Source organism: Hyla sarda, chromosome 5 (assembly GCF_029499605.1).
Source record: "Hyla sarda isolate aHylSar1 chromosome 5, aHylSar1.hap1, whole genome shotgun sequence".
Taxonomy (NCBI): Eukaryota; Metazoa; Chordata; class Amphibia; order Anura; family Hylidae; genus Hyla; species Hyla sarda.
In genome coordinates, this window is record NC_079193.1 from 192,161,533 (window position 1) to 192,172,661 (window position 11,129).

The 11,129-nt window shown below is 42.2% G+C and overlaps 1 protein-coding gene across 1 annotated transcript; it reads left to right on the plus strand.

Annotated features, from left to right (window-relative positions):
• The first annotated feature begins 1,354 nt into the window (after positions 1 to 1,354).
• Positions 1,355 to 8,315, plus strand: LOC130272622 (C3a anaphylatoxin chemotactic receptor-like). The gene is made up of 3 exons (XM_056518455.1): positions 1,355 to 1,509; positions 2,070 to 2,120; positions 7,288 to 8,315. Exons 2-3 carry the CDS (start codon positions 2,098 to 2,100, stop codon positions 8,291 to 8,293), a joined length of 1,029 nt encoding a protein of 342 aa, XP_056374430.1. The 5' UTR covers positions 1,355 to 1,509; positions 2,070 to 2,097; the 3' UTR covers positions 8,294 to 8,315.
• Positions 8,316 to 11,129: the final 2,814 nt, after the last annotated feature.

Here is an 11,129-nt window from a genome sequence, read left to right on the forward strand (position 1 = left end):
AGTCCAGAAATCACCGCACAAGCAGGATCAATAAAAGCTGGTGGACTTTATTCCCAAAATAAGGTGCAACGTTTCGGCAACAATAGCCTTTATCAAGCTTGATAAAGGCTATTGTTGCCGAAACGTTGCACCTTATTTTGGGAATAAAGAACACCAGCTTTTACCTGCTTGTGCGGGGATTTCTGGACTTGTACTTGGGCTCTTTTGGGTGCACATTGCACGGGAAGTATGTAAAGGGTAAAAGGATTTCATCACACTCGGAGAATCTGTAAAAATTATTTTTGATGGTATTTTGGCCAAAGTGCCTTTTGATGGTATTTTGGCCAAAATACCATCAAAAATAATTTTTTCATATCTAAAAGCCTTATTACCCTTGCATTAAATTGATGAAAAATAAATTCCCTAATACTAAGCCTGTATTTAATTTCGCTAGTCTTACCTGATGAAATAACAGTCTGACTCATAATAGGAAATTCACTCATCTAAAAAGTTATATATCTTGTAACAGCATGTTATACAAGAAACAAAAACACTTTGGTATAGACCAGGATATGTTCACACCTGTTATTGTAGAAGTTACTTCTGCTCCTATCGCAATGCTCTATGTCCTAATGAAATATTTATGAGGCTGGATAGCAGTATATAGCAATAGCCCCAAACTGTTATTTATGCAGTACACTTCTGATGAAATGTATGCACCATAATAATATACACAATATACAATATCTAAATTATAACCCCTTTTCTCACTGAAATAATTCTCTGCAAATGTATGGCCATTGTCATTTTGAATTACTACCGTGTTTCTCTGAAAATAAGACCGGGTCTTATATTAATTTTAGTCACCAAAAACACACTAGGGCTTATTTTCAGGGTAGGGCTTATTTATTTACATGTGATGGGCCAAGCTCTTCACCCCACATCGGGGGGCTAATCGTACCGTATGTCACCCGCGAGCGCTGCTTCTCTACCCCCCTGCCAAATAATTATCAGCCGCTGCGCTGTACTTGTACAGTAGCTTAAGCATGAAGGGGCCACATATACACCTGAATGTTTTTTATGTAGCACACACCTCTATACTTCTAAACACTGGCCAATACCTTTGCGCCAAAAGAGCAGTTAAGTATTCCTGTGCCCGGGCTTCAAATATTAAAAAACAAACTTTAATTTACCTTCGTCCTCCGTTCCCGCGTTGCTAAGGAACCGGCATCATGGTCCCTCTGCTGTTCTTGCTGCGGTCCTGGGGATGGGAAAGTCACAGAGCCTCCAGTCTATCACCGGCCGCAGCGATGTCTTGCCTCGGCCAATGATAGGCTGAGCCAACTGTCATGTAAGAAGCCGGCCAACTCCTTACATGACAATGCGCTCAGCCTATCATCGGCTAAGGCGGGACATTGCTGCGTCCGGTGATAGGCTGAAGGCTCTGAGATGTCACAACACCAGGAAGCAGCAAGAGCAGCGGAGAACAGTGACACCGGTTCCTTAGCAACGGGGGAACAGAGGACTAAGGTAAGTTAAAGTTTGTTTTTTAATATTTGCAGCCCGGGCATTGCCTAGATCAGTGGTCTTCAACCTTCGGACCTCCAGATGTTTCATAAACTATAACTCCCAGCCGTTGGCTGTCCGGGCATGCTGGGAGTTGTAGTTTTGCAACATCTGGAGGTCCGCAGATTGAAGACCACCTGACCCTTATTTTCAGGGTAGGGCTTATATTGCAGCCCACCCCGATAATCCAGCTAGGGCTTATTTTCGGGGTAGGGTGTATAAAGTATTAAAAAGACAAGGCCCCTTGCCCAACAGAAATCCCACCGTTGCCCTCGATGTTGCCCTAACAGTTATCACAACAGTAGTTTATCCTTTACTGCCCAGGATTCTCAAGCTGCCCTTTCATCCCGCTAGTCACAGAAATGCCTCCTTTTGCCCATTCACAAGTAGTTAAAGTAACACTCTCTTTTCCTCAGAATTTTGATTTGTTGATGCACCTTAAGCCTTGTACCCTTTACGGAAGCCACAATAGAATTTTTCAATCAATAACGATTTAAATGTTACAAATTGTGTTTTGTTTACAGGAAAAAATACCTCAAAAATATATATACCATGATTGATGAATATGGGTATCAGTAAGTATCTTGACCTATTATATTTGCATTTGCTTTTTAATTTGATTTATTTTTTAATTTCCGGTACTGTGCTCTAGTGTGTTCTTTCCCTAGACTAATGGATATGCTCATCAACCAGTGAAGAGAGCAGTGTCCATTATAAGGACCAGGAAAGGGATCAGTAAGCTACTTATTATGGGAGGAAGCAAAGTACATAGAGGGAGATTTATCAAAACCTGTCCAGAGGAAAAGTTGCCCATAGCAACCAATCAGATCGCTTCTTTCATTTTTAACAAAGCCTCTGCAAAATGAAAGAAGCAATCTGATTGGTTGCTATGGGCAACTGGGCAACTTTTCCTTTGCACAGGTTTTGATAAATCTCCCCCATAGTCCTGGAGTAGAGTCAGTGGGGGTAAGGGGGAGTTCAAACAGCCTGCAAGCCTTTAGCTGTGTGACCAAGGCTCTTCTCTGTCCCTTTGTGGACAGTTTTCTAGGGGATTCATGGCAGCTGTGGGTGAAAAACCCTTCAATGCTCCTAAAGTCTGTTTACTTGAAGCGTCTGCCGCCAGTCAGCTAAAACCAAACACGCTGTTAGTGTCACAGAGTAAGGGCCTTGTTACACAGGGCAATTATCAGGCGAAGAGGCCAATATTGCTCTGTGAAAAAAGGTCAGTGATCAGCCTCATCTGCTGATCGGATAACAGGTGATGTGCGACTGATGGCTGATTGCCGAGAATGACCGCACGAACAATCCAGTGATCATTTTTGGGACTCTGCCTGCCGATACCTAGTCTTGAACAAGCTCCAATCTAGGAGATCAATCCTTGTATCGTGCAGGCATTGGCTGTGTAACACAGTCCTCAAAACTAGCAGTCTTACACATGACATTTTAAAGGCTGTGAGCTGGAAAGGAGGAGTATGTTGGTATGTAAGAAGTGGAATCTTTGTGGGTAGAATTACAAAAGGAGGTAAACACTGAAAAGAATATTTTTGGTGTTATCCATAAAACCAATCACTCCCCCCCCCCCCCCCACCCACCAATACCACTGAGGATATGGAAGGTCAGCTGCATACACAGAGAGGGCTGCCCAGGCAGGTACAGTGGTGATAATGGGTGATTTAATACTATCCATGTATAGACTGGGTTCATGGTTTGGCTAAAACTGCAAAGGGGAGAACATGTCTTAACTTATCACATAATTTTATGGGCCAGGTTGGAAATGCAATTGTGAGGGGAAATCTCAGTAATAGCAACCACAATATAGTTACTTTTCTCCTAAATTGTGGGGGAACAAAATGTTAGGGGGAAAAAAACATAACATTTAAAAAAGGCAATCCCAGGTTATGGGCTGCACTTTAGGACTTAGACTGGGAGGAGTTGTCAAATACTGAGACAGGTTAAAGGGGTACTCCGCAGGATTGGGGATAAGTGTCTGATCGCGGGGGGTCCAGCTGCTGGGACCCCCCACAATCTCCTGCAATCACAGCCCAAAGCTGGGGCGACACGCCCCCTCCATACATCTCTATGGGAGATACAGTGATACGTGAACGCTGTATCTCCATCGCTCCCATACACTTGAATGAAGGAGGCATGATGACAACGGCCGCCCATAGCCCTAGCACAGCTGGTGTTCTGAACATAAATGTTCAAAATGCCAGGGTGTCGGGCTGGACCCCCCTGTGATCAGGCATCTTATCCCCTATCTTGTTTATAGGGGATAAGATGTCTAGTAATAGAGTACCCCTTTAAATGGGAGAACTTCAAATAAACACTGAATATACTGCTATACTGTTACAATTCCTAAATCCTACAGTGATGTTAAAAAAGGTAATAAACACCAACAAGAACAGCATTTAAAAAAAATACAAGTCAAGGAAAATAGCCTCAATGAAATCTAAAATAACAGCAGCAAAATATCACAATGAAATAAAGAAACATAAAAACATACAATGTCTGCAGAAACGCCGAGGCATTTGGAACCATATGGTTCTTAATCATGGCACAACTCTGTTTGCCACATGCATCCTTTTAAATTCTGAACCAAACAAGAAATGAATGCACATGCCTTGATGTGGGAACGCCTCTCACTGACGGAGGTTCCGGAAGTGAAAACGACGCATATGATCAGGTGAGTGTGGATTTTGTACGACTTAAATGTGGCTTCCATTTTGTGTATTCAAATTAGTCAAAATTGTTTCACCGTATATATGCATCTTCAAACTTATATTCTGTATATGTTCATTGTGCCATATTATTTTTATTTTCTTTTATATATGTAACACACTCCGAAATTTGCTTCATGATATAGTAATAATTAGCCGCAATCGTTACTATGTATAATATACCTGAATGTCATATCTATTGTATCTACCAAATACACCATATTTGAGTTAAACAGTGGGCTGGTATGGCCAATATATAGATGATCTTATTATTTGGCCTTATCCGATGCATCCTTAAACTCCTTCACTATATTTGTAGCTATCACTTCTGCAGGAAGGCTATTCCATAATCCTCTACTTCCATAGTAAAGTTAGGGTTTACTCACACATTAAAATGTGTGGAATTTCTGGCTGGAAAACACTGGTGTACATTCTGTACATTTGAAAGTTCCAGTGGGCACTAGAATAGCTTAAAAAATGCACCATCTCATAGACAGCATTTCTGAGCAAAACAGTGAGTCTCCAATAAACAGTGCCCATTCTCGTTTTCTTTCTTCACACTCTGCTGGCAATGTGCTGTGGAGTCCAGACACTAAAGGCAGAGAGCTCTTAGGACCTGTCTGCCAATCACACAGTGTGCCAAGCGAAGAGAGGCATGGAGGTCCTGGAGAATTGTGGACCCCTGGCCACGCCTAACCCACTGTTGTTGACTCTTGACAAAAGCATTTTTTAGCACCAATAAGGCACTGATAAAGCAGCCAGGTATTAAATGTTAATTTTAAGGCACTGATAAAGCAGCCAGACGTAACGGATCAGCAGCGCTGCAGAACCGCCAATGACCGACCCCTATTGTGTGCTTCCTGCTGTTCCAGCTCATAGCAGCATACGAGCAAACACACAGGGAGCTGCGAGTCGCCGCACGCATGCGCAGTGCACCAAGACATTGCAGCCACTCTTGGCCTAGCTCAGGGAGCAGGGGAAGTGACCTTGATTTCTGTGAATGCACTGCACATGCACACGACGACTCACATGTCCCTGTGTGTCTGCTTGTAGCAGCGGATTGCTTCTATGAGCAGAAACAGCAGGAGGCACACTATAGAGGTTGGTCAACGGCGGATCTGCAGCGTAAAATACGCTGCAAATTCATTACGTGTGATTATTTACAGTACACACAACAAAACGGTTTACAAGTATACACAAATGTTTATAATATAAACTTTCACAAAGAAATTTAAACAGCACTGACCATAGTCATATCTTCTTTATTGCAAAAATACAAACAACATCAGTGCTTTACAGGACAGACAGGAACATGTACACACGGGATTGCTCCGCTTGGCTACTGTTTTATTGCCTTAGGAAAGATAATATCTTCTGAAAATACAATTTATAGAAGATGACCAGCGCTAAGGATAGCGGATAAATGTCTGATCTCGGGGGACCCCCAGCGATCACCCGTACGGGACCTGACTCGGCCCCGGCTGAGCTGTTGTGTGTGTGATGTTTCACACACACAGCAGGTCATTTGGTACAAACACGCCTCCTCCATTTATCTCTATGGAAGAGGTGCAGAGATATTGTTCTTGTGTCTCTGCCTCTCCCATAGAGATGAATGGAGGAGACATGTTTCGACCAGCTGACATGCAGGGTATGAAATGCACTCTAGCAGCGCATAGCCGAGGCCCCGTACTGGAGATCGCACGGGGTTAATATTAGAAAGGTTAATGTTTTGCCAAGATCTACAACATATAAAAAGTTTTTGAATCTGACAGTGCCCATTTAAATATGTCCAATGCTACAAAATTGATCCCCTATCCGCAGGATCCCAGCGGTCGGACCCCTATGATCTCTAATACGGGGACCCAGCTTTGCCCCAAATCTGTGCTGCTAGAGCGCGTTTTGTATCCAGCACGCCTGCTGGTCGAAATGCGCTCCGTCTATTCATCTCTATGTGAGAGGCAGAGACACAGGAACACTGTGTCTCCAACTCTCCCATAGAGATGACAGGAGGGGGCTTGCTTGTACCAGCTGACCTGTTGTGTGTGAAACGTCACACACAGCAGCTGAGCCAGGGCCCTGTACGAAAGATTGCAGGGGGTCCCAGCGCTCGGACCCTCCGCAATCATACATTTATCCCCTATCCTGCAGAAAGGGGATACGTTTCTTAGCACTGGACATCTTCTTTAAGTTGGTGGGTGCACACCATTGGGGAGATTTAGCAAACTGTGTAAGAGAAAAACTGGAGTGATTTTCCAACAGCAACCAATCACAGCTCAGCTTTCACTTAACCAGAGCTCGTTAGCTGAGCTGTAATTGGTTGCTGTGGGAAAATCCCTCCACTTTTTCTCTCACACAGTTTGATAAATCTGGGCCCATATGCACAGACAGTGCTACTACACAGGGGCCCTATAATAGATTGCAAATAAGGAATTATATATGCACACCAGTGAAGGGCTTAATGGATAGCCAAGTAAAAGCAGTCATCTATGCTGATGACCTCCTTCATAGGCTCCTTTCACACTACCGTTTTTGTCCGGTAGTGTGAAAGGAGCCTAAGACACGTGCATGACACATCTTTTTCGGCAACAATAACGGGAGTTATAACGGACGTTAGAAGAATTCCATTAAAGTGAATGGGATCCTCTTTGCCCGTTATGACCCCCGTTAGGCTCCGTTATACTAACGGATGTTAAGGGCAGTCAAAGAGAAAAAAAGGGCCCTTAACGTCCTTTTGTAACGGAGCAACTTTCACAGTGTGAAATTAGCCTTAGAAAATAGTTCCTGTACATGTTCCTATTCTGCCCATGTTGCCATATCAACTGTGAGTATAATTAATTAATGCAACTGGTCCACCAAGCAATAGTTTGTGACAGGTCTCCAATTTGGCTAATAAAGGTAAGACTGTATGAGGTACCCTGACTAACTTCTTCCCCTACTTATTATTTCGAATAATACAAATACATGGTCAGCTTTGTTTTTTGTGAAAATCTCCCTAATAATTTTTTTTTCTTTTATCTTGCTTTAGGTACTACTACTTCTACTACCCCTATTACTACTACTACTACTACGACTATGAAAACCTGAATGACACTTATGTTGGAAATTATTCCTATGTGATTAACTTACCAGATACCCAATTATTGAACACCATATCAACATTGTCAACAGCTTTATACAGTGTTGCATTTTTTTTTGGAGTTATAGGGAACAGTATAGTCATCTGGATAGCTGCATGCAAAATGAAGAACATCAGTTCTGTGTGGTTCCTCAACTTGGCAGCCGTGGACTTTATATGCTGTGCATCTCTTCCGCTCCGAATTATAGAAAGTAACCTGGATTATGCTGATAGCTTTACGCATGATCTTTGTAGAATTGGGAGCAGCATCTTAAGTTTAACTATGAGTACTAGTGTCAACTTTTTGACAGTCATGAGCATTGATCGCTTTGTCTCAACAATGTGGCCATTTTGGTCAAAAATTTATAGAACCCGCAGAACTGTCCGCGTCATATCTTTTTTCGTTTGGATCCTGAGTCTGTTTTTGAATAGCCCTTATATCTTACTTAACAATTTGTATCAAGATGTCTCTGATTGTTACTTTAAAGATGGTTCTGCAAACAAAACATACAGATTCAACATGTACATCTCTAAGTTTGTCATTTCGTTTGCTGCACCTTTCCTCATTATTCTGTTCTGCTACGGAGGTGTGCTTTTCCAAGTCAAAAATGTCAAAAAAAATAAGAAAAGCTTTCGCCCCTACAGGATTGTGACTGCGGTAATAGTGTCTTTCTTTATCACAGGATTTCCATATCATAGTTGGCGACTAATTCCAGTGCTAAAAGGAAAACTGAGGAACACCGATTTCATCTTATATAGTGTATTTAACTGTATGGCGTATTTTAATAGTTGTACTAATCCCATTCTTTATGTCATCATAGGGGAACATTTTAAAATTAGTTTTATGTCAACATTTCTAGAAACTACAAGAATTTTTATTGGAAGATTTAAGAGGCCATGTGGTGAAAAAACATAGATCAACATGGTTTAAAGGGGTACTCCACTGGAAAACATAGTTTTTTTTTTTATCAACTAGTGCCAGAAAGTTAAAAAGATTTGTAAATTGCTTCTATTTAAAAATCTTAACCCTTCCAGTACTTATCAGCTGCTGTATGTTCCAGAGAAGTTATTTTCTTTTATAATTTCCTTTCTGTCTGACCACAGTGCAGTCCATTTTAGGAACTGTCCAGAGTAGGCGCAAATACCCATAGCAAACCTCTCCTGCTCTGGACAGTTCCTAAAATGAACAGAGGTGTCAGCAGAGAGCATTGTGGTCAGACAGAAAGGAAATTCAAAAAGAAAATAACTTCCTGTGGAGCATACAGCATCTGATAAGTACTGGAAGGATTAAGATTTTTAAATAGAAGTAATTTACAAATCTGTATAACTTTCTGGCACCAGTTGATTTTTTTTTTCCTGGGGAGTACCCCTTTAAGTGTCTTTGAAAGTCTCTAAAATAAAAATGGCATATTTACACTTAAGTCCAAATGTTTACATACACTTAGATTGTGATGTTTTTTTTTTTATTGTCACTTCCAGACCTCCACAGTATGCATCCCCTTTATGGTATGTTCACACGTACAGTATCCTGCGCAGATTTGATGCGCAGGATTTTTTGCTGCAGATTTCAATGTAAACGAAATGACTGAACACAGCTTCTAATCTGCAGTTACAAATCCTTCGCATCAAATCTGCGCAGGATCCTGTACGTGTGAACGTAACCTAAAAGGGGTTTTCCCAATCAGGTGCCTTAACTGTAAAAAAAAAAAAATTATAATAATGTATACTTACCTACCTCTTCCTCTGTGCTGCTATTATTACGGTGCATTGTCCCATATGCTCCAAACTGCACCTTGTAACATGCCGACACATAGAAAATATCTGCTCACACTTACTTTCTGTACTTACTTTAAAAGATACTGTATATTGCAGGATTGTGTTGAGAAGTGAATCTTATTATCTTTAGTCTATGTGTAATACTTTAGTTTTAACTAAATGTGATGTCTTTTAAACATAAAAGGGGAATGTTTCTTTTTCTTTTGAACCTATATAGGTCCAAAACCAGTGCTGATTAGGTTTGTGATACCGTATTTTTCGCCATATAAGACGCACTTTTTCTTCCCCAAAACTGGGGGGGGGGGGGGGAGTTGGTGCGTCTTATACGGCAAATAAACATTAAAACCCTGTCCTATTGCGGAGGTCCCTGCGGCGATCAAAGGCCGGGACCCGCGGCTAATAAAGGACATCACCGATCGCGGTGATGCCCTGTATTAACCCTTTAGACGCGGCGATCAAAGCTGACCACCCCGTCTGAAGCGAAAGTGACACTAACCCGGCTGCTTTCAACGCGGCGGTCCCGAACAGCTTACAGGACACCGGGAGGGACCTTACCTGCCTCCTCGGTGTCTGCTCCATGTCGGGATCCCCTGCATGGCCGGCGCTCTCCTTCTTCGTCATCATGTTGTCGCGCACGCCGTCCCGTCATCCAATAGGAGCGGTGTGCATAGCGACGTGATGGCGGCGACGGAGAGCGAGGATACCGGGCAGCAGAGACGTTCCGGCGCGACGGGGACACCCCGGGGACGCAGCGACAGCGATGGAGGGCGACATCCAGGGCAACGGTGACGTGTCCAGAGCGGCGGGGACACGTCGGTATTACCTCCTCCAGTGGTCTTCAACCTGCGGACCCCCAGATGTTGCAAAACTACAACTCCCAGCATGCCCGGACAGCCGTTGGCTGTCCGGGCATGCTGGGAGTTGTAGTTTTGCAATATCTGGAGGTCCGCAGGTTGAAGATCACTGTCCTATACTTTACATTGTATTTGGTTCAGAATCTTTTTTTTCTAGATTTTCATCCTTTAAAATTGGGTGCGTCTTATATGCCGGAACGTCTTATATGGCGAAAAATACGGTATATATTTGTACAGGTCAGAGCTCCTGTTTTTTCTGAATTTCCTCAAGTTGTCAAATGTTGTCATTGTTAAGCTACCACACAGAAGAGCTGAATGTACTCTGCATACATTTTCTGTATTGAACTTAAAGTGTACCTGTCATTTCCAAAAACTTTTTACATAATGTAGATAACATTATGGGGGACATTTATCAATGTTTGCTTATGTATTCCTTATTTTAGTTCTTTTTTTTTTACTATATTTTTGCTTATGTGCGACTTATTTATCAACTGGTCTCTCACATAAGAAATTTTATTATTTTTTTTTTGCTTTGGTAGTGGCTTTTTCTGCTCCATGTCTGAGCTGAAGTAAATTTAGTAGTTTTTTTCATGCGATGTGACTTTTTTACGACTTTTGCACTTGATAAATCTCTGAATCACTTTGGTAAGCAAGTTTCTTTTTTTCTGTTTAGAGCACTGCACAATCAAAAAGTCGCACAAAAAATAGAGTAGTCGCACATGCAACTTTTTTGCAACTGTTTTAAGCAAAAAAAAAAACAACTACTAAATGCTTTGAAAAATGTCCCCCTATATTTATATTTGTAATATTTATTGATTAAAAAGTGTGTATATTTTTGTCCCTGTAGCTACTGACTGTGTCTCTCTGTGGAGTCCAAATACAGGTAGTGTGGGCAGACAAGCAGAGCTTTGAACACTGAGGACAAGCAGGGCTCTGTGCACTGAAGACAAGCAGGGCTCTGTGCACTGAGGACAAGCAGTGCTCTGTGCACTGAGGACAAGCAGGGATATGGGCACTGAGGACAAGCAGGGTTCTGTGCACTGAGGACAAGCAGGGTTCTGTGCACTGAGGACAAGCAGGGTTCTGTGCACTGAGGACAAGCGGGGCTCTGTGCACTGAGGA

Bases quoted from the DNA above. Each gene is read 5' to 3' on its own strand.
- LOC130272622 (XM_056518455.1), top strand. From the start codon at position 2,098: ATGATTGATGAATATGGGTATCA. The intron at 2,121-7,287 runs GTAAGTATCTTG...ATCTTGCTTTAG, and splicing joins ATTGATGAATATGGGTATCA to GTACTACTACTTCTACTACC.